The sequence below is a fragment of the Neovison vison genome, chromosome 4, assembly GCF_020171115.1.
Source record: "Neovison vison isolate M4711 chromosome 4, ASM_NN_V1, whole genome shotgun sequence".
In the NCBI taxonomy this organism is placed as follows: Eukaryota; Metazoa; Chordata; class Mammalia; order Carnivora; family Mustelidae; genus Neogale; species Neogale vison.
Window position 1 is genome coordinate 11,372,172 of NC_058094.1, and position 26,464 is coordinate 11,398,635.

General features: G+C 48.6%; 1 protein-coding gene across 5 annotated transcripts in view; it reads left to right on the forward strand.

Moving 5' to 3' along the window:
• The window catches only part of LOC122904295 (CYFIP-related Rac1 interactor B), a 520,830-nt gene that overhangs the window by 299,924 nt on the left and 194,442 nt on the right, over nucleotides 1-26,464 (forward strand). For 4 of the 5 annotated variants that reach the window (XM_044244939.1, XM_044244940.1, XM_044244936.1 and 1 more), the window contains 9 exons: nucleotides 4,815-4,978; nucleotides 6,558-6,691; nucleotides 8,051-8,142; nucleotides 13,298-13,484; nucleotides 13,922-14,007; nucleotides 15,566-15,681; nucleotides 15,825-15,892; nucleotides 16,888-16,995; nucleotides 19,421-19,649. The exons of the other annotated variant lie outside the window; for it this stretch is intronic. In XM_044244939.1, coding sequence (XP_044100874.1) covers nucleotides 4,815-4,978; nucleotides 6,558-6,691; nucleotides 8,051-8,142; nucleotides 13,298-13,484; nucleotides 13,922-14,007; nucleotides 15,566-15,681; nucleotides 15,825-15,892; nucleotides 16,888-16,995; nucleotides 19,421-19,649 — 1,184 coding nt within the window. The remainder of the gene's footprint in view (nucleotides 1-4,814; nucleotides 4,979-6,557; nucleotides 6,692-8,050; nucleotides 8,143-13,297; nucleotides 13,485-13,921; nucleotides 14,008-15,565; nucleotides 15,682-15,824; nucleotides 15,893-16,887; nucleotides 16,996-19,420; nucleotides 19,650-26,464) is intronic. 5 annotated transcript variants of the gene reach the window in all.

A 26,464-nucleotide genomic window follows, 5' to 3' on the forward strand; every position in this document is an offset into this window, starting at 1 on the left:
CCCTGAAGAGACTCGGTCTGTGCTAGAGAAGAAGATGGGGCGGAGTGCAGGGACAGAGGAGGCGGTGTGCTGTGGGAGCTCGGGGACGTGCATCCGCGTGCTGGTTCTTGGGAGCGGTACTCGGGGATGACTTCCAAGGGGAAGGGAAGCGGCCCGAGGCGGCTCAGGAAGGTGCGGGAAGGTTATAAATACTCTGTACTCTGGTTGCAGGTCCCACTGGCCTAGAAGCAGCAGGGAGGACTAGAAGGGAAGCAGCTGATGGCTCAATGTCACAGATCTGGGGTTGGCCAACTGGGGAGGCTTGAGAAGAGAGAGCAGGAGAGAGGTCAGGAGGGCTGGCCTTCCACACTCAGACTCGGGGTCGGACTTAGTGAGCTCCTATGATGCTTCATGCGCGTCAGACCTTGTGAATCCTCACAGCCCCAGAAAGCAGAGGCTCTTATCCCTAGTTCAAAAATGAGGGCACCGAGAGGCAGTGGGCCATGGTCACAGTCCCAGGAGCCTCAGGGTCTTGTGGTCGAGTTGGGGAAGGAGGTCCTTAGGGTACGGTGGGTGTCTCATCGCCCACAGTGTAGGTGCTGGCTGTGAGCCCGCAGGGACCCATTATCATGTCAGTCACAGAGTTGGCTTACTTGTGCCCATTCTGCTGATGATTAAACAGACTAAGTGAGGTTAAGGGTCTTCTTTTGACGTCAACACAAAATCGTAGATGTGTGGTTGGAATAGTGGCCCGAATGCCCACGTGGTTACGCCGCTTCCAGTTCGTCACAATGATGCCATAAAGTGTACAGCCGCGTGGTGAGAGTCCACGGGTTGCAGGACTGGAACTCGGAGGGGACAGTTGAGGAGTCCAGACCATTACATTTGCCTTGACTTGGTTCACATCACTTGGTTTACTTTTAGGAACTTCAGCCCCTCCTTTGTAAGACACGGGAACAACAATGGGCCCTTGATTCAGGCCCCTTCTGGAAGGTAGCCTTGAACGGTGATGCCAGCAGACAAGCATCCCTGGTGGCGATGGGGCTTACTGGGTGCTGCTAGCGAAGGCCCAGGAGGCAGTCGCGGGTGTGGGCATGTGTGGTCTCCGGACATGTGTCCCATCAAGAATCTCCTGGACAGAATTCCAGAATCACCTTGGAATATTGCTTCCCCTTGGGTTTCACCCTTTCCTCCTTTTTTTTTTTTCTTTTCCCTTCCCTAAACCCCTACATGGGAGAACAGGTAAAAGATCTGTGTGAGGCAGGGAATGCATCCGCTTCTTTTTTGCTCATATCTTAAACCCAAGTTGTTAGTATTGTATTTACTCTGACTCACAAAGAACCCAGTCCCAGTTTGGTCGAAGAGGTATAGGCTTCTTGCCTGTGGACTTGGCACCTTTTAGTAGAGGGCTTACTTGGCCCAGCCAGCAGCTACAACACACCTGCACTTGGCCTTCTCTGGGGCTGGTGGTGGCAACAAGGGGCTTCGTTTTGAGTGATGTCGGAGGGAATGGCGTTCTGCAGAGAAAACACACACACACACACACACACACACACCACCCCTCACCCCAGATGAGGCTTTGGTTCCCCATTGATTTCTGGGCTACACAGAGAACATAAAGTTTTTTCTCCTATGAAGGTGTCCAATAGAATGAAATGTAGAAGAACTCTACAGGAGGAGGCGAATCCCAGACGAAGGGCAGCTGCGTGTCTTGTTAGTAACAAGGAGACTATAGGGGTGCCTGGGTGGCTTGGTTAAGTGGCTGCCTTCAGCACAGGTCATGCTTCCAGGATCCTGGGATCGAGCCCGCATCGGGCTCCCTGCTTAGCAGAGAGCCTGCTTCTCTCTTTCCCTCTGCCTGCTGCTCTGCTTACCTGTGCTCTCTATCTCTCTGTCAAATAAATAAATAAGATCTTCAAAAAAGAAGAAGAAGAAGAAGAAGCAGGAGATTATAGGCCATGCTTGCAGGGCTTTGGGACTGAAGATAAAGTATATAAAGTTCCTAGTCCAGAGCCAATGTTACTAATCCTATAAACTCACAGAAACTTTAGAGTCTTAAAATACAATGGTGCATTATTTTCTTTCTTATACTTTGTGGTATGCCTGTTACTTTAAAATAATTTAAAAGTGTATTTTTTAGTTGTCAGAAGTAGTTGCTTTGGTTCTTAATCTTTGAAACAGACAGTCCATTGCACCAAATTTGAATTACCCCTGCAGAAACTTAGTTGCCCTTAAAATATATACTTTATAATTATCAGTACCAAGTCCTTTATTTCTTTGTCTTGATTTCTTGAGTGAGGTGGTAGATTTGGCTAATAAAGGAACCCCAGAAAGGGATGTGGGGAGGGGGGTATCAGCAGCGTGTCTCCGTCCAGTGTGATACCCGTCCTGCTAGAGGACCTCAGGAGTCACAAACCACTCTAGGCTTATGCTTTTTCATCTGTAAGGACTGTCAGCCCCAACTCAGAGGCTTGCTGGAGGAGTATATCTCAAAAATTATAAGGGGGAGGCCCACCTGGGTGGCACAGTTGGTTAAGTATCTAACTCTTGATTTTGACTCAGGTCATGATCCCAGGGTCGTGAGATTGAGCCCCAAGTCAGGCTCTGTGCTGGGCCCGTAGCCTGCTTGGGAGTCTCTCTCTTTTTCTCCCTCCGAGCCCCCCACCCTACCCCTACCACTCATGCTGTTGGCTCGTAAAAAAAAAGAAAGAAAGAAAGAAAGAAATTAAGTCCTTGGCATGCAGTAGATCCTGGTATATTAAATAACCAGAATATCATAATGCTTAAAAAAACAAAGCAGAGTATCTGCACACAGAGTGAAAACTCCAGTAACACAATGCCACTGATTAAATACACTATTGAGCCCAGTGTTTTGAATTGTTTTTAAGAAACCAATTTCTGGTTTTTAACTTGAAACTAAATGATAGAAAAAAAATTCTTTAATTTAGAAGGTATTGAATCACACACACACACACACACCCCACCCCATTCCTTGGCTGTTGGTTTTGCAGTGTTGCGTTCTGAGCAGCGCAGTGGAATGCTGGGCTGTTCGGGTGCATTTACAACAGGCGGGAGCTTTGCGCCTCCTGCCTTCACAGGCGTGCCTTGCAGTTTATGTACCCCAGGTAATTTGGTTTGATTTGTAATTCTCATTGCTGCGACTCTTATTCTAAACCTTTTGCGGAGAGCCCTTTGTGTCCTATCTGTGTCATCCTACAAGACACACAAAAAACCGAGACTCTGTTCTGAACCTCTGTGCTCTCGGTGGGGGCGGTTATTAGCTGTCTGCACGGTAGGCGAGAACAAACTGTGGTTTGGAAATGTTTTTCATTTTCTTCTTTAAAAAAGAAACTGGAGTGCTGGGGTGGCTCAGTCAGAGAAGTGTCTGCCTTCAGCTCAGGTCATGAGCGCAGGGTCTTGGGATCGAGTTCCACATCGGGCTCCCTGCTCCATGGGGAGCCTGCTTCTCCGTCTCCCTCTGCCCGCCACTCCCCTGCTTGTGCTCTCGCTCTCGCTCTCGCTCTCTCTCTCTGTCAAATAAATAAATACATCTTTTTTTATATTAACTTTTTTTTTCTCATTCATGAAAGTAATACAGGCCCATTATAGGTTTGGAAGATTATAGAAAGGCAGAGTCAAGCAATCCATCTATATCCATTATTCCTACAGAAAATTACTCAGAAAAAGCCAGTATTAACATTTTGGTGAATTTCCTTCTAGCCTTTTTCTTCCCCAAACAGAAGTACCTAAAACCCTCTATATTTCTAAATTTGGGATTCTACCACATAAACAGTTTTTTCTTGTTTATATCACAAAACATTATATTGTGAGCATTTCCCCAAGGTCATCTAAAACACAGTTGAAAACTTTGTCAACTATACTTCAATTCTAAAAGATCAATCTAGAAAAATTGGTTGAAAATTTAAATTTTAATACCTGATTAACTATTCCACTCTCTGGTTATTTCTTGCTTTATTAATGAATCCTTGTTGTGTATTTAGGTGGTTTGATGCTACTCTGGTAGCAGATGGCGGTTTTGTTCAGTTCATACTGTGGTCATGCTGCGTATGTGATTTCATAGTCTGTACTTTTTTTTTAAAGATTTTATTTATTTATTTGACAGAGACCTGGAGAGAGAGGGAACACAAGCAGGGGGAGTGGGAGAGGGAGAAGCAGGCTTCCCACCGAGTAGGGAGCCTGATACGGGGCTCCGTCCCAAGACTCCGAGATCATGACCTGAGCCAAAGGCAGACGCTTAGCAGCTGAGCCACCCAGGCGCCCCTTAGTCTGTACTTTCTGTTTCAGATTATTAACATCAGCATGCTTTGCCACAAGCATAAATTCTCAAAGCTGCTCATGAAATAAATACTCCTTCATTTTCACTTCCAAGCCCACCTTCCCCCCTACAGTGGACTGCCAGAGAACAGATGCCTTCTGCTAAACTCTTTCTTGCCTTCTGTCCATTTTTCACCAGTTCGTTCGCATCCTTTCATTGGGCTGGTCCCGCAGCAAGTCCTCTCCATTCTGACGTTTGCTAGCTTCCGTCCAAATGGGCGTGCACGCATCTTGTCTCCCCTGCAGGCCCTCAGTGATGTGGACTTCATCTCTCCTCCATCCCTCTCCCAGCTCTCATTTTCTCCAACATGTTACTTTGCATTCTTTTAACTTACTCTTTGGATTTAATGTCTTTCATTTTTTCCCCTCACTTTATTGCTGGGGAGGGCGGGGGGGGGGGTCTCTCTTGGAAGTTCTTAACAAAAACAGCATTTTTTGCAGTGGAAGGAGAAAGCAGTGGCCTTGCTTTTACATCTCCTTCCTCTTGTTTTCAACAACAGATGGATATCCGTATTGACAAATAGCAAAGAAGAGGCCCTCACCATGGCCTTCCGTGGAGAGCAGAGCACGGGGGAGAACAGTCTGGAAGACCTGACGAAAGCCATCATTGAGGACGTCCAGCGGCTCCCTGGGAATGATGTCTGCTGCGATTGTGGCTCTTCAGGTATTTGCCCCCAAACAGGAGCTGGCTTCTTCCACAGCCTTTCTGCTCCCACAGAGTAAACAGCTGTGTATTTAAATCCTTATCTCCGTATGGACATAGACACAGACCCACCACTGCTTCCAACTTGAACGGTCCCACCCCTGAGCTGCTTTTACACGTGCTGTTCGCTCAGCCTGGAAAACTCCCACCTGCTCTCCTCAAGTGCCCCAAATGGCCACCTGCCCAGATGCTGCCAGTTAAATGAGCACCAGGGGCATACGGAGAGAGCCCTGGATGCAGAGTTCATCGTCCTGGTTTTGAATCACCAGCCTGCCACTCACGGCCTGGACGACCTCATGCCAGGTCCCTTTACCAGTCTCCTCTTCGGTTTCCGGGGCTACAATGGGATAATAGACCCCTGCTGTTATGAGGGCTCAGTGAAATGCTATATCTGAAATCGGCCCAACCCATTGTAGTTTACTTTCCTTCCTTTCTGCTCAGTGAAAACTGCCCCCAGCCTCGGTGTCACATGGGTGTCACCTTCCCCCAAGCTTCTGTTTTCAGGTAGCATCTGCATTACGTAGGTATGGACAGTAAGTAATGTGTGTTCAGTGCTTACATTGTAATATGGACTCTGCTCGTTGTTTCAGCTTTTCTCACTGAATCCTCACAGATGCTCTGTGAGCAAGCTACTACTCATGTCCTCGACATTTTACAGATGCGAAAACTAGGGGACTCTGAGAAGTTACGTGACCTCCCAAAGTCATACATCTAGTAGGGATCAGAGCATCGTTGCAGACCTGTGGTTCTTAAGCATCATGATATCCTCCCTAATTGTTTTCCTTGTGGAAATGGACTTCCCCATACCCCATACCTTGAGCAGCTCAGAGACAGGCCTCCCAGTTTCTGCCATGCTCGTGTCCCTGTGAGATAGTGACTCACACACCACATAGGATGTGGCAGAGGAGTCAGATTTCCTCAGGTACTGATCCCTCCAAAAGAAGCCTGCCACAGGGAGTGAACCCTGAAGGTTTTGGTGACAGGAGAATACTCATTCCCCCGTTGTGGAGTCCAAATAGCTTAGGTCTGTGAAAGAAGCCTTTGACGTTCAGGATTTACAGCTGTCTCGTTACCAGAAGGTGCTTGTGGAGAAGCCGTGACCAGGATGGTGGGTCAGTGCGGGTTGTAACTGGGAGGTTAATGGCAGCTTATGAACCGTGTCCCCGGAGCCGCACATCAGTCTGTCACTGCCGAGGATGATAACGGGCTGAGGGAGTATCTCTCACAAGGATGTCTCATGGGACCGCACAGGAGAAAGGCATCACATTTTCACAAAAATAAAGAACTTAATTTTGTTTTTATTCAGTATTGAAAGAAAATTTTTAAAAATTTCTTTTAGCACCCATATTGCCCTCTGAAAAGCTGGTAAGCTTCATATGAGCCCCTAGGCTGAGCTGCAAGCTTCCATGTCTAACATTTAAATCTTCCCCTTTTAATTCTTAGCAAGTTTTGCTACTCTTGTTTTAGCTTCCTTTATAGTTAGCACACTAAAATTAGGGCGTGTTTGTTTCATTGTCTTCAAAATGTTCTTTCCACACAGAACCCACCTGGCTTTCAACCAACTTAGGTATTTTGACCTGTATAGAATGTTCTGGCATCCACAGGGAAATGGGGGTTCACATTTCTCGCATTCAGTCTTTGGAACTAGACAAATTAGGAACTTCTGAACTCTTGGTAAGTAGTGACCTGTACTCGGAAATGTATATTGTCATAGATATATATAATACGTGGCTTTGGAGTGTCCTGTTTGTGCTGAGTACGAAGAATTACAGTTCCTGAATTTTGTGAATTTGCATGAATATTTAAAATGTAAATTTTGTGGTATGTAATGTTGACTATTTCTATTTCCTTTCTAAAGAACTGGTGAGTCATACATTTCTATAATTAGTTCACCTAAACTGGCTTTTCTTCTGGGATGAGATTTTCAGAGCCGCCTTCTTCTTTCAGAATTAGTTTTTATGTGATTCACTGAAGAGCAGTGAAGGGAATTAGGTGTTAAACTCATGTGATCACTTTACTTAGTGGCCTGTGTTACTAAAAATAGCTACTAAAGAGTCTGTCTCTGTTTTTACTGTTTGTAAGTTTGTAGACGCCCCCATGATTCGAGAGTGGTCTGTTAGCTACCACCTTAAAGCCCATCACTTTTTAACCCATAACTTCTTCTAAGCGATGATGGTCTATGTTTGTGTGAGCCCCTGATTTTAGGAAGTAGGAAATTCAGGAAGTATCATACTAATGCTTAACTCCCTGATTCCTATCAGGATTAGAGGAAGAAAAGGCTCTGAGCTTACAGCTAACACATTCTTCTTGAGTGTGGAAGTGGAGCCACTCCCTCTCCTTGACTTAAGCTGATGACACCCAGCTGACAGCTAGAAACAGGGAGAGGAAATCCTGAACACTTGCCGGGTGATAAACGCAAGATTTCCCCGCAGAGACCTGGTAGCGTGAATGTTTCCTAAGCCTTGCATTGCTCCCCAAATGATCTGAGTGACCAGAGGCCCGTCAGGACAAATTTTCCTGGAAGGGTCTTGAACCCAAAAGCAGAATGCTTCCTGTAGCATTTTTATGTGTATCCCAGATACAAAGGAATCCCACCTCCTTCTCTGCTCAGTCTAAAAATGAGATATGATAGAGATTGAAAAACAGTTGTTGCTTTAAGCATTTAACCTGGATTCACGTGTGTAACCTGCTGTCTCATCTCCGAGTATGTGGGGGGAGGGCATATCCTATGCTATTCTAGCATTTATTACATGGTACTTGTTAAAATCATTGTTTTTTCTGATCAGTGGCCCCACGAGTCTGTTGCTTCTGCAGGAAGGAATGTGGCTTACCCCTTTATTTCCAGCACCCTGAAATTCCGTGCCTGGCACATAGTAGGTGCTCGGCGAATATTTGTTGACCAAATGTATGGATGGTTTATATCTTGAGTCAAATGAAGGAAAGATACATATTCCAAAATCTCAAAAGCAAGTAATAAGAAACTTTTAAACTCATAGTAAAGAGTGGCTGTATTGTGTTTTGTTTATGTTACAGCTGGCCAAGAATGTAGGAAACAATAGTTTTAATGATATTATGGAAGCAAATTTACCCAGCCCCTCAACAAAACCCACCCCTTCAAGTGATATGTAAGTACTTCTAATATACTGAATCTTTACCATTCTATAATTGTTTTTTTATCTGCACAGACAATGTCTTAATGGTTATGGTGTTTTTTTCCCAGAGGAAACCCCAATAGGAGGAAAACACAGAGCAAAGAAAAGTATTTTGGAATGCACTTCTGGAGTACACAAATTACGCTCACTGACATGGTTCCCTAGGTGTTGCTGCTCTCTATGGACGTGGTTCTCTCTAAGTCATGCCATAATGTGATAAACAGGACACAGAAGCGATGGCCTGTTCCAATTAGATGGGGAAAGTCCAGACTCTTACCAGTGAGGCTGTAGGGAGCAGTCTGTCTCGGGTGTTGCTGGGGGGTGTGCTAGTGGCCCCTTGCCCAGGAGGAGCAAAATACCCATATTTATCACAGTCATTGATGTATTTACTTTCTGACTTTGCTGAGCTACTTGTGGGAATTGACTCCTGATCTATAATAGGAAAAGATGAGGAACAAAACAAACATGTATCTGTAGGTCTCTGATAAATTAGTTTACGGTACAGGCACACAGCAGAACACTGTGCAGATGTAAAAAGAATAAGGAGGCTGCTTACACCCCGACGTGGGACGAGCTCCATTAGGAATTACCATCAGGTAGAAAAGCAAGGTGTGGAGCCCTGCACCACATATCCTGCCTTCAGGTCAGAAGGGTGGGTCAGAACCACATCAAAGTGTATTATTTGTGTATGCGTGAAGAAACACGGGCACAGGAGACTAAGAAAAGTGCAAGAGACCTTCTCAGTAAACAGTTTGGGGCATCATTTTTATTTTGGAGTCCTGTGAATCTTGAAACCTATTTAAAATTTTTTCACATTGAATTTACACTTAAACTTTTTAAATACTGTGCATGAATAGGAAGACAGCTCCTACTAATTCCAGTTTGACTGAGCAGGGGAGCTTCTGGGACATAGACGCCCACCTGAATGACCACCAAGCCCCTCCTTGGTTGGTCCTCAGGCACCACATCTGCCGAGCCCTGAAACTGTTATGAGCCACGTTGAAGAAATGTGTTTTCACTCTGAAATCATGAGATAGTGTCTCCCAGCAGGCCTCTCGGCAGTGGTCTTTCCTTGAATTCAGCAAATGCGTGCTGTCTGCTCACTGCTTGCCTCATGGTTGGTCACGTGCTGGGGGAACCAGCTGTCAGCTCTGTCCTTGTGATGCCTGCCGTCTGGAGAGGAAGGTGGCTGTAAACCAAGAAGTTAGACAGTCCATTCCTTATGCACGGCTGTGAAAGGGTCACCGGAGAAGAGTCAGGGAGGCTGGTTGCATAATTAATACCCTAACCTAATCTCAGGGCGTCGGGCTTAACAACAGTGTTTCAGCTCTGTTCTAGCGCAGAAACACCTTGGATTACTTTCACACACATGAGCACAAATTACACTGAGAAGTAAGGCTTTCTAGAAGTGAATGTGATCACAGAGCAGCCACACAGAAACACGATCTGAAGGCACGCCGCAGACCGGGTGGCAGTAAGCGTGCAGATACCCAGTGAAGTCGTGCCCCCGCCAGCGGTCTGACGTATTTGTGGGCCCACACCTCAGAGGCATCATTTGAGGATAAACTTCATCACAGCGTGGATTTGTATTTCCTCTCGCTCACAAGGGAGGTGGCCCGCTCTTGCCCGTCTGTTTTCCGACCTCACGTGGTCGTCTGGCCTGTGTCGGGCCTTTCCTTCGAAATGCTTGTGATTCTGCAGAATCTCTAATGGAGTGATTAAGGTTCCAAACTACTGGAGCCCAGATCCTGGCTCTGTCAATTCTGAACCGTGACCTGGGGCAAGTGACCCCACCTGTCTGTGCCAGTCTCCAAAGGGGTTAAGTGAAAAGTGCTTCGAGCCGCTCCCAGCCTAGAGGGAGAACCACGTAAGGATTCACCGTGACTGTCCCCACCACCAAGACCACAGTCTTCATCACGGTCCTCTTATTTGGCCAGCAGCCTTGAGGAACAAAGCAGGTCCCCTATGACACACTGTTCACTCACTCACTATTATTAAGCAACGTCTGTGGTCCTAGCACACGTAAGTGCCGATGATGCAGTAGTGAACACGACAGCTCCTGTCCTGCATTCTGACTGTGGAGAGGAGGACATGGAGATTGGTAATGGACACTCTGAAGAAAACCCAACAGGATAAGGGGTAGCATAGAATGCATTGTCCTTGGGATGGTCAGGGAATATCTCTGAGGACTTGACGTCGGATGAAGATCTAGAGATACAAAGGACACGCGTGGGGTGTAGGGCGAGGGGAGCGGGCCTGGCAGGGGGAACAGTAGTTGTGGGCACATTCACACAGTAACAAGAAGGTAGGTGTGGCCGGGGGGGACTGAGCTAGGAGAGTGGTAGCCGATGCCACGCAAAATGGAGGTGGGACCAGGTCTCAGAGGGCCTTGTAAGTCATGAATGTTTGGGGATTTTATTCTCTATGTGATGAGAAGGCTTTAAACAGAGGGAGTGACCAGAATGCTGCCAAACACCTTACACTGTGTAGCACAGCGCCATGGCAGAGAATCGTCCAGCCACAGTCATCAGGGCTGAGGCCGAGAAAGCCGGCAGTGGCTGGTACGTGAAGGGCAGTTGGAGGAGGGGGTAGAAACAGAAACCCAGGAGAAACTTGCACCAGGCCCACTGAGAGCCAGAGTGATGTGAACTAAGACAGTAGCTGGGAAGGGGTGGAAAGTAGTTGAATTCTCCATATGTTTTGAAGAGAGAGCCAGCAGGATTTGCTAATCACTTCAAACACAGAACATTTCATTAAACTGTCCAGATGACACCTAAGGTTTGGGCCTGAGCATCTAGGTAAGTAGGTAGTACCAGTGTCTGCCCCAGGGGGAGTGGGAAGGACCAGGTCTAGTGGGGACACAGGGCGAGCTTTTGGCCATCAGTAGAGCTGTGGTGTCAGATTTCAGACAAGTCCATTTCCCACTCTCTCTGCGGCTCTGCCCCGTGTCAGAAAGTCCTCTGTGCCTGGGCTGCAGCCAAGTGCCCAGAAAGAGTTAAACATCATACCTGTGGAGAGCGCAGGGACTTCCTGCAGCTGCGGAAGTTGAGACCCAGGGCTGGAGGTGCTCGTCAGAGTGTCCTGGGGCAGCCCCCAGGTACTCCCATGATACCTGAGTGTCCTTAGCATCATTTCTGCCAAATTATTTTGCAACATCTGCATGACACTCCAGTGCCAGGAAGCCTCCACAGACACCGTTGTCTCAGACTTACCTCCCATGGCTTCCCGCTGTTGATCCTCGCTCTGCCGGATGATACTAGAAAGGAAGCTTACATATGAACCCATAGCCATGTGTCCTTCTTCGTTCATACCTACTCTTGCTTCCCTGGAAGGCAGAGGACTGGTGCAATTACTAACATTTCACAGATGAGGAAACAGGCAAAGCTTTACCCAAGGTCATATGGCTAGCATCTGATATCGGAATTGAATCAAGCCATTTCATTCTTAAATCCAGTACTCCGCCCATCACACAGTGGCTGCCTTTCAAACTTTTTAAAGTTGTGTGCAGTGGGAGACCAGAAGCCGGGCTTAGGCCAGTCTCTCAGGTGTCTGGAAGTCCTCCAACTCGTCACGCCATGGCCATCTTAAAAAGACTTTGACCTAAGTATAAAGGACAACCATGAAAATAAGATCTTGGTCACTGAGCAGAATCTGCAGGTCACCAAAGGTGGGGTGCTGCCATCAATCAGCTCCCACCTTCACTGCAGACCCAGAATGAAAGGAGGCATCAGCTTGATTTTATTTTATTTTTAAATCGAAAAATTTTATTTTTTTTTAATTTTTTTATTCATTTATTTGACAGAGATCACAAGTAGGCAGAGAGGCAGGCAGAGAGAGAGAAGGGGGAAGCAGGCTCCCTGCTGAGTGGAGAGCCCGATGCGGGTCTCGATCCCAGGACCCTGGGATCATGACCTGAGACAAAGGCAGAGGCTTGAAACCGCTGAGCCACCCAGACACCCCATCAGCTTGATTTTAAACAGTGATGTCTGGCTATGGGATTGGGGCGGGAGAGGGGACAGCAGCAACCTCCATAGGTGCAATAGGTTTTTCTGAACAAGAAATCTTACGTTCCATGAGTTAGAGCTTTCTCAGAAAGAAGAAAGTACCTTGTAGGTGCTGTATATTCTGTAATCCAAAATACGCCAATGAGTTATTCTCCACATTTTCAGATGAGAAAGCTGAAGCTTCTGAAGATGAAGCTGTTTGCCCAAGGTCGCGCAGCCGGTGTGCTGTTAGAACTAGGATTTGAATCCACAATCCACTGACTGCTTTTTCATTGAGTGGCTCGTGTAACTGGGAACATCGTGGGATAAGCTTAGGGGTGGCTGGCGCCAGGATGTCGGACAGTAGCATCTGGACCCAGCTCGCTCGCCCAACTCTTCTTTCCTTTCCTCTGAGCGGACTTATGTCTCAGCCTTTTTGCCAAAAGTGGCAGAAGTAACCATCGGGCCACTTAGGTCAGATACTCACACCAGCAGCTGGGAGGTGGGCGCAGTCCCGGAGCTTGGGACAGAACTGCAAGCAGAGAAAGGATAAGTTCTTAAAAAGAGAAATGCACACGCCCACTCGGACTGTGGGAGTGTTGCCGTGACAGTCTCCTGCTCCCAGCTGAGCCTGCAGGAAGGACAACTCCCCTTTATTCTGGAGTTCAGTTGTTGGCCTGTGGAAGCTAATTTAAAGACAGCCTTCGTGAGCCTCAGACTCCTTACCTGTTAAAAGAGGGAGTTGTGGTAGATGAAGCTCTGGAAATGTCACTGGTCTTTTAGAATTGTTGTTTTAAAATTTCTTAATTTCTTTGTATGCTTCTGGGCATCTGAATTTGAAGTAGTACGCAGCCGATTTCTCAAGCTGTTGCTCAAGGTGGAGAAGACGTCTCCTATGATCTGGGTGCCCATTAATTTTGTAACTATATATTGTTTGCACATATTCTAGCAAATGCATGAATCAGTTTCTTCATCCTGGCTGTGAGGAGATAACTTGGTCTAAAACCTGGTTTGTTTAAATCCTGAAAGGAGCCTAGGAGAGCATATCTCACTTCAAAGAGAATTGTTTTTCGGGAAAACGTCAGTTTTTCTTAGCTCATAGAAAAAAAAAAAATCTTTGTTCATATTGCTGTGCTCTGTTTCAGGACCGTGCGGAAAGAATATATCACTGCGAAGTATGTAGATCATAGGTTTTCAAGGAAGGCCTGTTCGTCTTCATCAGCTAAGCTGAATGAATTGCTCGAGGCCATCAAATCCAGGGATTTACTTGCACTAATTCAAGTCTATGCAGAGGGAGTAGAGCTCATGGAACCACTGCTGGAACCCGGACAGGTAAGGCTCCACTGAAATCATACAATAAAAAAGGAATGTGGAGAATGGGTTTAAAAAATAATGAGATTCAGGGCACCTGGGTGGCTCAGTTGTTAAGACTCTGCCTTCCTGCCTTCCTTCAGCTCGGGTCACATCCCAGGGTGGCCCTGGGATCGAGCCCCGCGTTGGGCTCCTGCTCAGTAGGAAGCCTGCTTCTCCCTCTCCCACTCCCCCTGCTTATCCCCCCTGCCCCTGCCGTCAAATAAATAAATAAATAAATAAACCTTTTTTAAAAAAATGAAATTCTAGTACATTGAGTGACCATGTCTAAATCAGGACAATTTGAAAGTAAAGGAGTAATATTAATAATTACTTCCAGGTAACTGATGTGAATAAAGCTACTATAGGTAAAGTAGGACATGCGATTACCCTACTTATCCTCATCCTGTCCTTTTCAGGAGCTTGGGGAGACAGCCCTGCATCTTGCCGTCCGAACTGCAGATCAGACATCTCTTCACTTGGTTGACTTCCTTGTACAAAACTGGTATGGTTTTCATTTTTCTCTGAATACGCCTTGTAAGTTAACACAAACCAGTCTTCTCCAGATCAGGAATCAACAAGATTTTTATAAAGAACTCGGTACTATTTAGGCTTTGCAGACCATGAGATCTCTGTCACAGCTATTCAGCTCTACCATTATAATGTGAAAGCAGCCATAGACTATATGAAGATGAGTGAGCACGGCCATGTTCCAATAAAGCTTTATTTATAAAAACAAATGTAAGGCCAGACATGGCCTATGGGCTACAGTTTGGCAACCCTTGGCCTAGAAGGATGTAAAATCCTGTCTCTGTCAAAACTTGCTGGATTAGAAAAGATTGAAAGAGGGAAGACTTAATAGCACAGGTCAACAGGATCTATGAGTTTTCATTGATCATAAGTTCATTATAAAACTACAGTGTCAGGATGCTTGGGTGGCTCAGTCAGTTAAGTATCTGTCTTTAGCTCAGGTTATGATCCTGAGGTCCTGGGATCGAGCTCCATGTTGGACTCCCTGCTCAGCAGACCCTTCCCCATCCCCACTGATGCTCTCACTTTCTCTCAAATAAATAAAATCTTAAAAAAGGAGAAGAAAGAAAGAAAAAAGAAAAAACTACAGTGTGTGTGGCTGACTCAATAGGTAATTCAGATTTGGGACATACTAATAAGACTACAAAAAAAAAAAAAAAGACTACAATACTGAACACAGGAAGTTTGGACTTGGCTCTATTCTTCACTGGGTAGTTCTGTAAGCCACAGATTATTAGGAGGAAGTGTAGCTCATCCAAAGGCGAGTGGTCAAAATAGCAAGGGAATTTGAACCCACATATGAAGTGTGGTGCCTGGACACAGGCCCCGTATAAATGTCCACACGTCCTCCTCAGAGGTAGTACAGTGTGGTAGTTAAGAGTGTTGGCTCCGAGGGCACCTGGGTGGCTCAGTGGGTTAAGCCGCTGCCTTCGGCTCAGGTCATGATCTCAGGGTCCTGGGATCGAGTCCCGCATCAGGCTCTCTGCTCAGCAGGGAGCCTGCTTCCATCTCTCTCTCTCTCTGCCTGCCTCTCCATCTACTTGTGATCTCTATCAAATAAATAAATAAAATCTTTAAAAAAAAAAAAAAAAAAGAGTGTTGGCTCCGGGACAGGCTGCCTTTTTTCAAATCCCTGCTCTGTCTTCCATGCCCAAAGCAGGTACTTACTTCATCCTCTTTGTGCCTTGGTATTTTCATCTGTAAAACAAAGGTGCTAATGAGCTACCCCACTGGGTGGTCATGAAGATTTAATGAACCAAGGTACATAAAAGCGGAGAGCATCCAGTCCCGTAAGGAGGCACTAGAGCAGCGCTGGCTCACTGCTGTCTGGCTCACTGCTGTCGTTAGTCGGCGTATAAACTTGGGTGCAATGTTAGCAGCATCCTAGTTTGCCCTGCTTGTAAGTAGGTCTCAAGCTTGACTCCATTGTTTGCACAGAAATACGTGGTTAATCTGTAGCCTTAAGTTATTTATGTCCTATTTAAATCATACTTTAAGTTATACTTTTTTCTGATCACATTTTAATTTTCCAGTGGCAACCTGGATAAGCAGACGGCCCTGGGCAACACGGCTCTGCACTACTGCAGTATGTACAGTAAACCCGAGTGTTTAAAGCTGCTGCTCAGGAGTAAGCCCACCGTGGGCGTCGGTAAGCGTGTGACCCGGTGTGTTAGTAACAGGGGACAGCATCCGGTTGGCTAAAACCGAGACGATAATCATTTGATTATTGTCCGTAGCCTTTTCAAGGTCTATCTTAGATAATTATGCACATTTCTTTTCTCTCTGTTTTAGTGAACCAGGCTGGGGAGACTGCCCTGGACATAGCAAAGAGATTAAAAGCTACCCAGTGTGAAGATCTGGTAAGCAAAATGGAGGTGGGGCATCCGTTAGACACCAGCTGCCTTGGAGTGTCGTTCTCAGAAACTGGAGTTGGGATAGAAGAAACATGCATCTTTCTGAACATCGACTAAAGGAATTCAGACAAGCACTAGGTCTCCATTTGAAAAGGGGGTAGAATGATGGATTTCCCATTCCTGTGTCTTTTCAGTACCCTTACGACATAGGAGCTAAAAGGAATTTGAGAGAGATGATTGTCAGACAGGCTTGTGAATTAAGGTCAGGCTTTTTATACGCCAGACCCTTAGACTTTCTCTGCAGCTCAATAGTAAAGAAGAATTATTTGGAAGCCAGTTCCAAAAATTGGGCAAGTCAAGTTCAGAGTATAATGATTTTCAAAATGTTAAATGCATGGCTTTCCCCACCAGCCCCATATTTCTGGTCTCGTTGGTTCCCTCCTATCCCTCTGGGCCTTAGCATAGCGTGGCTCTCTTACTGGTGGGGAAGGGTGAGGCAGGAAAGGTAAGTTCCATCCCCTTGAGTTTCCTCCGAGCGCCGGCTACAGGCCGGCAGTTGTAGGTTTCTGTTCCTACAAGCGCCCTGTGAGAAGGCTGCAGGGCTCCCTGCCACCGTCTCATGGAGAAGAAAAGTGGGCCACGGATCGAACCGGGACTGTCTGACTTAAGGGCTTACATCTCGTACTTCACTAACTAACTCTGGTTTTGCCTTCCAGCCAGGAATTTGCACTTTCGAGGCTCATTCTTAATATTTAAGAAAGCTTTTAATTTGCAAGAGAAGCCATGTTCTCAAAATAAGAAAGCCTCTGCCTGTAATTCTGGGCAGCTCCTTGGAGCCGGTCCCTCAGCAGCCCAGCCCTGTATAATCAGAGATTTACCCTACAAACAGCTGCTGGTGATTCATTTGAAACCGAGACTGAGGTGGGATTGGCTCCGTGGTTATATAATAGTGGGATGTTTAACGCTTAAATGAACATGGTTATACCTGCTGTTCCTTTCAGCTTTCCCAGGCTAAATCTGGGAAGTTCAACCCCCATGTCCATGTGGAGTATGAATGGAACCTGCGACAGGAGGAGATGGATGAGAGTGATGACGACCTGGACGACAAAGTGAGTTCCAGCAGTGCCTCTGAGTCCCTGCTGCTGGTCCTAGGTCGCCTGGACTGTGTGGCCGAGATCACTCTTCATGAGACTGTGTCTGGTCTTGGGACCTGGGCCAGTTTCTTTGCTCGGTCTTTAATCCTTGTTGGGTACCACCGCTATGTTAGGGTTCTCTGGTAAACCAGCCCCCATAGGAAGTGGTTGAAGACAGAGGGAGAGAGATGGGAATTTATTTTTAGGAAGTGGCTCACGTGATTGTGGGAGCCAGTGAGTCCCCATGGTATTAAGGGGAAAGCTGGCAGGCTGGAGATTCCAGCGGGAATTGATGGTGTGGTCTTGAGTCTGGAGGTGCTGAGTCTCTTTGCAAAAGCCCTTCAACTGGGGCATCTGGGTGGCTCAGTGGGTTAAGCCTCTGCTTTCGGCTCAGGTCATGATCCCAGGGTCCTGGGATCGACCCCCACATCGGACTCTTTGCTCAGTGAGGAGCCTGCTTCCCCCTCCCCTCTGCCTGCTGCTCTGCCCACTTGTGATCTCTGTCTGTCAAATAAATAAATAAAATCTTTAAAAAAAAAAAAAAAAAAAGCCCTTCAACTAACTGAATGAAGCCCAACGCCATGATGGAGGGTAATCCGTTTTACTCAAAATCTAATTTAAATGTTGCAGCATCTAGACTGGTGTTTGACCAAATAAATACCTGGGTACCACAGCCCAGCTAAGTGAACACATAAAATCAGCCATCAGAACAGTCCTTAATAAATAAAAAATTGTGAGGTATTAAGAACGGAAGTATGGACTAGGCAGTTGGAAGCAAGTTGCCTGTGCTGCCTCAGATCTTCTTCACCAAAAGCAAACTATGGCATTGTTATTGCCCCATTTTACAGAAGAGAAAACTGACACACACAGATTTTGCAACATGAAATCTCAGAGATAGTAAAGACAGTTTGGGGATTAAACCTAGTTTTCTCTAACTCTCGTAGGTAGTTCCTGACTACCTCTGAAAGTTCGTTCTTGCAGTTTTCCTCAGATATGTGGGTGGTTTTTTTTAAAGATTTATTTCAGAGAGAGAGAGAGAATGGGGCTGGGGGAGCAGAAGGAGAGAAAGAGAGAATCTCAAGCAGACTCCGCATTGAGCACGGAGCCCCGAGATCGTGACCTGAGCCAAATCCAAGAGTAGGAGGACACCCAACCGACTGCTTCACCGAGGCGCCCCGCAGCAAATGCGTGTGGAGCATTTCTTCTTTCCTAGGCCGCGTGTAAGGAGTAGTCCCACAAGGTGTCCTAAAGACATTCCCCACTTGGAGAAGAGATGAAGTACAACAGATAACTATTATATATATAAGAGCCTGGGGGAGTGTTCAGAGAACAGAAAAATTGTCTCAGCCTTGGAAAATGGTGAAACCCTTACCAAGGAAGTACCGCTGGAGATGGGTTTCTGAGGGTAGGAAGGAGCTTGCCAGGCAGAAAGTGGAGAGGAGAACACATCCTTCCAGGGAAGGAGAACAGCAGGTGTGAAGGCCAGGGGCTCGTGATAGAGCCGGAAGTCTGAGCACTGGCTAGAAGCACAGGGTGTGAGGTGCCTTCGGTTGGTTGGGTGTGAGAGGCAGGAGGCCGCCCTGCAGTCAGGCAGCCCAGATAGGGAAGCACAGCATGGGCCACATTTGGCCTCTGGGCTTTCTCCAAGCCATCAGAAGCCAATTCATCAACAGAGATGAATTGTCAGAGGAGCAGGTTTCCCCACCAGCTCTGGCCGCAGTGTGGGAAACACGCCGGGGCTGAAAGCAGCTGCGACCGAGGGCCGCGCTCGAGGTCTGTGCTTCCGTGGGGGCCGGAGGGCAGCTACGGCAGGCAGAGGGCCCAGCCATCCACGCCGGCCTGGTAGCTCTGGGTGAACTTGAGTCTTCAGGAGTTACACAGATGCCCCTGCTGTCACCAGGAGTGCAAACACGAGGGACACCTTAGAGGCCATTGACGACAGTTTTGAATCTGAAAGGTCAGGATTGGACCCACAGGTGTGAATCATCAGGACCACAATGTGGAGGCAACTTCCTAAGGGGCTGCCAAATGAAAAGGGAGTCGAGGACTCAGAACTCTGACCGCAGAGGGTTGAGCAGGGAAGGAGCACACTGTAGAGATCACACATGGTGGGAAAGCAGTTCAGTGCTGGTGAAATGCCTTCCAGAGGGCAGGGGACTGTTTCGTTAAAGGACACCGTTGACCATGCCCTCGGCTTCTGAATATTTATGACTGTGTGTGACTAGTGTGACTCTGATAAGGTGAACTGAGAATCAGGAGGGCAAGAACCGCATCCCTCCTCTTGGGCTGGGTCGTGGCTGACCTCAGAGCATGCAGAGCCACAGGAGCCCCTTGTCCCGATGGAGCCTGAAGCGTAGCCCTCCGTGAAGACCTCACCCCTGCACTGTTATGTCTCCCGCAGCCGAGCCCCATCAAGAAAGAGCGCTCCCCGAGGCCTCAGAGCTTCTGCCACTCCTCCAGCATCTCTCCCCAAGACAAGCTGTCACTGCCGGGATTCAGCACTCCGCGGGACAAACAGCGGCTCTCCTACGGCGCCTTCACCAACCAGATCTTCGTCTCCACAAGCACAGACTCGCCCACGTCACCGACCACAGAGGCGCCTCCGCTGCCTCCTAGAAACGCCGGGAAAGGTACGGACTTTGAGAAGGGCTCCACGACTCCCTCCTCAAAGCGCGTGGTCTGCGCAACTTTGAGGTAAAAATCGCAAGGTGCATCCCAGTGGCAGAGCACGGAATGTGATGTCAAGGTCAGCTTGAAATAGGGGCCTTGCCATCTGCTCCCGACAGTAGGGTGGTGGTACGGGCACTCCTCATGTGTCATGCTGCGCTCTCCTCACAACAGTCCTGTGAGGTGTACACCCTAGTGCCCATTTTACAGATGAGGAAACTAAGGCTTATGGAGGTAGAGTGACTTGCCCAAGGTCACACAGCCTATAAGTGGGAGAGCTACAGTTCATTCCAAGGGCCACACGGCGCCAAGCCTCTCTTGTTTGTTGTGTGATGTAGTGTGCAATTGCAGTTCTTCAGAAAGTTAACTTTTCTCTACACTAAGCCGTCTGTCTGCTGGAGATGTTAGTAGGAATAGCAGTAGTTAGTAGTTGCGAAGCAGTTGCTTTATGACGGGCCCTAAGGCCAGTACTTCTCATTCTGTGCTCAGAAAATGAGGTGGGTCCTACAGTTGCTGGGATTGTATGGACAAGGAGACTGTGGTTCAGAGACGGTGAGTGACTGGCCTCATATTTCCAGATCTCGGGGATTCTAATCTGGGCCTGTATGACCTGAACCTACTCTCCTGACCTTTCTGACGAGGATTGTTTTTCCATGAGATACTACCTGGGAAGACTTTTACCCACAAGAGGGGCATTGTGTAGTGCACTGTCCAAAGCCTTCGCCAGGCTGGCACTGAGGGCTGATGGTCCACTGCCCTGGCCTATGGCAACGACGTGCTTGTCCCGTATCCCACATCCACAGAGAGTGTCCAGCTCTGAACATCCGTGTGTTCCCGCCAGTACGGCGACGAGTCGAGATGCAGAAATGGCAACATTCAGGAGTCACCCCAGCCCGGGGGAAGCTTGGGGTTTGGTCTCGGCCAGCGAAGGCAAGTGCAGGCTCCCCTGTGTGCTCAGCCCATGCTCACACAGGTTCCGAGGGCCCCTCCGTGCACAATGCCGTGCCTATTTGAATCACACTGGGCCTATTTTCTGAGAAATGTGAGCTTTATTCAGAACAGTGTTTTTTCAGAGCTCATTCTCCATTGAAAATGTTATAAATGGGAGCTGTGTTCTTAGAGGGACCCCAAATGGCCTCATAGATCATAAAATAGTGGAGAAAATGCTAAAATAAGGTTTTGGCTTAAACAGTGCTCATCAAAGATAACTAGCAACCGTAGGGGAAGAGTGACAGACAGCACACGTGAGCCAGTGGTTTGACCTGCCAGTGTTTCTCTTACCCTTCCAGTACATTACACACTAGAATGTACATAATAAGGGTTCAGATTCCTTACCAAACACGAGTCTCTCGTGTTACAGATGTGGGCAGATGGGAGTGCTGTGTTGCTGCCCCCCGGCATAATCCTGCCCCCCTGTTAGGATAGCAATCGGATAAGACCAGAGATTTCCCTTTGTGGACCCCAGAGAGGACCACAGAGAACCTCCAGGCCAGGTAAAATAATTGAAGAAAACTCTGGAAGGGTCCATATCCTCTGACCCTGGTTACCAACATAATAGTGATCACCTCTCTAGACAGGGTGAGCTTGTACCTGTCAGAGAACCTCCAGGTGACTGAGAATCTTGGAGGTTTGCAGGAGAGAAGGAACCAGCGTCCTAGTGACTAAGAGGCTGCCTCACCTTCCTACACCCCTTTCTGGAACCTTATCTCAGGGGGCCACAGAAACCCATAAAATAGTGTGTCTGACTCGATGCCAAGCATCCGTCTCCTGCCTTGAATAAATTCTAACTAGCGCTTTACCAGAGGCCCAGAAAACAAAGACCAAATATATTAAGTGATCCAGCTGCTGAAACAAGTGCTCAGAGACTTGGCCATGGCCACTGTGGTCAGCCCCAGGCAAGCTACTTCCCCCAAGGCCCACCCGCCAAAATCCCGACACAGAGAAGAGAAACTCCTCTCTGCTGGAAGCCGAGGGCTCTTGCAGGTTGCTCGTAGTGGGACGTCAGATGCGGGGAGACAGCAGCCGCACAGGCTTCCCCTGGACTTTCTAAGGGGCCTGAGATGGTCCTGTGCCCTGCAGCTAGCCTGGCTCGCGTGCCCTTCCATTTGGAAAAGAGGTCATGTTTAGAATGGAGATCTTAGAAGACATTGTTGTAAATCAGCTGACGCTCTGTGCAGAGATAATCCTCCTCTGTTTTGTGGCCCTTATGTGTTTTTCATTTCACTCTGTGAGCTGGTAGAACCATTTGCATGAAAACAAGGACGTCTTGACTGTCATTTGGTTGCCCATTTTCCATGGAAGTGATGTCGCGGTCTCTGCTTGCAGCAGTGGTCATTTCCACGCTGTGAATTTAGGGCTTGGATGGAGGGTGGCTTCCCGCGGGGCATAGCAGACACTCAGGATAAAGTCCCACTAATAAGTGGAGTAGAGGGGCGCCTGGGTGGCTCAGTGGGTTAAGCCGCTGCCTTCGGCTCAGGTCATGATCTCAGGGTCCTGGGATCGAGTCCCGCATCGGATCTCTGCTCAGCAGGGAGCCCGCTTCCTCCTCTCTCTCTCTCTGCCTGCCTCTCTGCCTACTTGTGATCTCTCTCTGTCAAATAAATAAATAAAATCTTTTAAAAAAATAATAATAATAATAATAATAAGTGGAGTAGAGAGGGGAAAGGGGGAAGGGATTATTCTAGTCAGCACAGGAATATTTCCAAGAATCTCCAGCTGCCTCCTCAGAACGTAGGGAAGTTTGACCTAAATCGCCATCAAGCAAAGCCCCCTTGTGCTTACGCAAGGCTCCGTCAGTGTGGGGAGAGGGCAGCTCAGCACCCAAATCTCTCACCACCCTTGAGCCCTAGACAATTTTCCCGCCTGCCCTCTTAGGATGTGAAGTCCAGTGAGAGTTCGTGAAAGCTCTAAGATGAAGCATGCAGACGTTTCTCCGTCGTGATCAGCACCTGCCCCCCACCCCGCACTGTACAGTATGTTTGTTTAGACTTGAAATTCTTCAAGCTTGCCAAGATTGGTTTGTTTTTCATCTTTGAACAAAAAATTCATGTCCTAAAACTTGGGTTTTAGAGAGCTGGAAGGATGCTGAAAGGTGATCACAGTCTGCTGCCCATTGTACAGCTAAGGAAACTGAGCCCGGGAAAGGGTGAGGAACTGATTTCCGGCCACACAGTCGCTATTAGTGGGTGGAAAGTAAAAATGGCCCTTAAGACTCGTCAGACCAGTTTGACCTTCTGGTTTCTTCTTCCCCACGTTGAGGAAGGTGCTTGATCTCTGTCTTGCCTTCCTCGTGATCTTGTCCTCAGAATCCAGTGAGCCAGTATGGGGAGAAAGCATTCTGTAACAGGCAAAGCCCTGAAGTCCTGGGCAAGGCGCCCCTGGGACTGTCGGGCTGTGGCCACAGACGTCTCTGGAACACGGAGGATCACGGGGAGCAGTATGGTGCCACACAACCCATCCCCCAGAGCAGGGGCTGGAGACAGACACTGCGTGCTTGTGGTTGGCTGGCTTGATTTAACTCTGTTTGTGAGTGACTTTAAGCTGGAGAGCTGCGATTTTCTCCTGTCGTCCGCTTGCACGTCTGTACCCCACAGCAACGCAGACTCGGGGCGACACGAAAGGTTATATAGGTTAATGGGGTATATGGACAGCATCTAGCCGAGCACCTAACGGAGTGGGCGCCCAGGGAGGGGCCCGCTGCTGACACTGTACCACATTGCTCCTTGGCTCCAAAAGAAGCTGTTTGGGGAGAAAAGGCACCAGGGTGATGTACCCCCAGTCTCACGAGCAGGGGCTCTGATGCCAGCTGCATAACGCAGGCATCACGTACTCAAGGAAAGCAGTCGTTAGGTGAATGAATGATGAGTCTGGCCTCGGGACGCTTACCTGACTTACTTACAAGAGCTGACTTTCCAGGCTTTAAGAAGCACAAAGCGCTGATACATTGCCGTATCCTCCATCTGTTGGTGGAGTCGGGACCGCGGAATCTGACATTAAGCAGCGCCTGTGAATATCAGGCGAGCGCCTGTATGACCTCTGGGTGCGCTTCGGACGCGTTTTCGGTGACGTGGATTCCTGCTTCGGACAGGCTGCAGCCTTGGTCTGAGCCCCCAAGAGGCAGTGGACGGCCCCGGGCCTTGCTCGGGTCACAGAGTGGGAACCACGTGGCACCCCCCATCTGCCGAGGTGAGGAGACAAAGTACCTCGTGATCCCAGAGCAAAGCTGGAGAGCACCACGCATCTGAGCCACATACGTCTGTGAGCCACGCTGCAGGGCCAACCTCCCTTCCCCCTCCTCCAGGAAGCCTCCTGCCCTGGCCCTCCCCGAGAGACGGGGCTCCTGCGAGCGCCTCATCCTCCCCCTGCCCTGGGCTCTTCAGCGTGGAGCTGAGCTTGCCGAGCTTCAGGGTCTTGGTGTGGGAACCATCTCGGGCCTGTGCCATGCTGGCGCGCTGCTCAGAGACCGTGAAGTCGCGTCTGTGGTGACCAGCGCGTGCGAGCCTTCCACCGCCGGGAACGCGTTCGATCCGCCTGGATGCTTTCGGTTTAACAAATGGGCTGGGCCCGGGGCATGCAGTGAAGGAGGGAGAGAAAGCAGCGAGATGTGATGTGCGGTGAGCCGCGGGCCTGGGTGCCACTGGGGGAGCCTGCGGGGAGCAGGAGGGGCGGGGAGTCTTCCTTTGCTCTCCTGCGGCACAGGGGCCGCGAGTGAGCTGGCCTGCACCCCTGGCATGGAGCGGGAGCGCTGTGTCTGTGCTTGCTGAGGGAATGCGCCACAGCAGGTCCGTGAAAAGCATGTCCCGGAAATGTGTGGCCGGCCGGGGGCTCTCCTAAAACGACTCCAGTGTCTTGGGGGTGTGATGGTGGACTCGCCGAAAGTCTTTCTACAGAATGTGTGCCGCTTATGGCCAAACAGTCACGTGAGCATCTTAGACAGCGTGTCTGCGGCTATCATGCGAGGCCCATGGCGGTCAGCAGAGAGGCGGGGCGGGGGGGCAAGAAGAAGGTTCCTCCACACACAAAGCCGCCGCCGTCAGGGTGTGTTGCGGGATGATGACCGCTGGCCTACGAGTGGTTTTCCTAGTAGCAGCCTTATTCCTATGCTGATGACTTTACACTTTAAATGGGTTTTTTTTTTTAACCTCATAGGAAGATAACCATTTGAGTGGCTCTATATCGAAGCATCCCATGGGCTGTTATCACTGATCCATGTTGATTTTTTGTGGGTTTTTTGGCCTGCTTTATCAGTTTCCTCGATCCCTTTTAAAGCATGGCACATCTGTCCTCTTGCACTGGCCACTTGCAGGCCAAGAGCAAGTTGGGGCTAAATAACTCAATAAAGACTCATATAGAGTCTTTAGCAAGGATTCTGGCCCTCAGGGGTGGCCACTTGGCACAGGCTCACTAACAAGTCACTGACTGCCATGTGTGGACAGGGAAGCAGAAGGATGGTGTTGTGCTTCCTGTATGCGAGACGTCTGACTAGTTACGAAAGAACCACCCTTGGGCCCCTGAGTCCAGGCACTGTGCTGTCAGTTACTGGGGTCCTAGAAGGAGGGTGAAGGATGGGGAACAGCCCGTGCCGCACAGTACGCAGCGCGGTGTCACTCCTGCGTCACCCGCCGTGCCGGAGCCCTGCCCAGCCTGCTCCCGACTGTGCGCGTCCCCCCTGCCCTCTACCGCACCTTGCCGTGCCTCTGTTTCCCCACCCAAGTGCAGTGATCATGGTGCCTTCCTACTACACACAGGGCCCTTCTCAGCAGAAATACACTGTGTCTTTATCCACTCTTTTTTTAAGATCTTTTTTATTTTTAAGTAATCTCTGCACCCAGTGTGGGATTCAGACTCAACCCCGAGATCACGAGTCGCACGTTCCACTGACAGAGCCAGCTGGACGCCCCATCTATAACTCTCTAAAGCAGCAAACCTTTCAGGTCTATACTGGGAAAAGCATTTGTCTTGTCCAGAGCTGAATGTAGATAGAATCTCTGCTGTTGTCACTTACTATCTGTGGCGTGGTGTGTTTAGAACATGTACATTGTATTTCCGTGTTTTCAGAGATTGTCAAGATAGTTTTTAAAGCCATCTTCTGGGTCTTGTTTTTTTTTTACTTAAAATTTTAAAGATGTACTTTAATTTGGCCTCCCAGCTTGGCAGACCCTCTGGGTGGTTTGTTTCACTAAAAACCAAATGTACAAGGACAATGAGAGAGCATCCTCCTGAGATACGCCATGAATGAGCTCCGTAGACTTGTATTGTGTTCAGAATATGCCAGGCACTGAGCGACATGAAGACGACATGAATCCTACCCCGAGGGAGCTTTCAGCCTGGGAAGGAAGAGAAAATCCAGCTATAATGCAACATAGAGAATACTGAGCGCCATTTCGCTTTGTGGCGGATAGGTCACAGGTAACAGCCGTTGCCCCAGGGTAAAGGGGAGGCTTAGAGAAGGCTCTGGATGAGGTTCCAGCTGGCCTGAACCCTCACCGATGAGGCACAGAGGTGAGGAGGGAACACAGGCACGAGTGTTCTGGTCAGGGACATGTAGGGCCATTCGCAGGGGGACAGCAGGGTACCATCAAGGATCAGTGCCTGGCCTGGAGTCACAGAGAGCTGGACTCGTGCATGTGAGGGGCCGGTTTCCTAAACTCTGAGCCTTGCGTCTCACCTCCTGCCGGTGGGTGATCACCACGGCAGTGCTGCTTTTACTCAGTAAATGACAGGTCTGCAGAATTTAGGGGATGTAGGGGGAGATTTGAAAAGCATGCCGATGGTGATT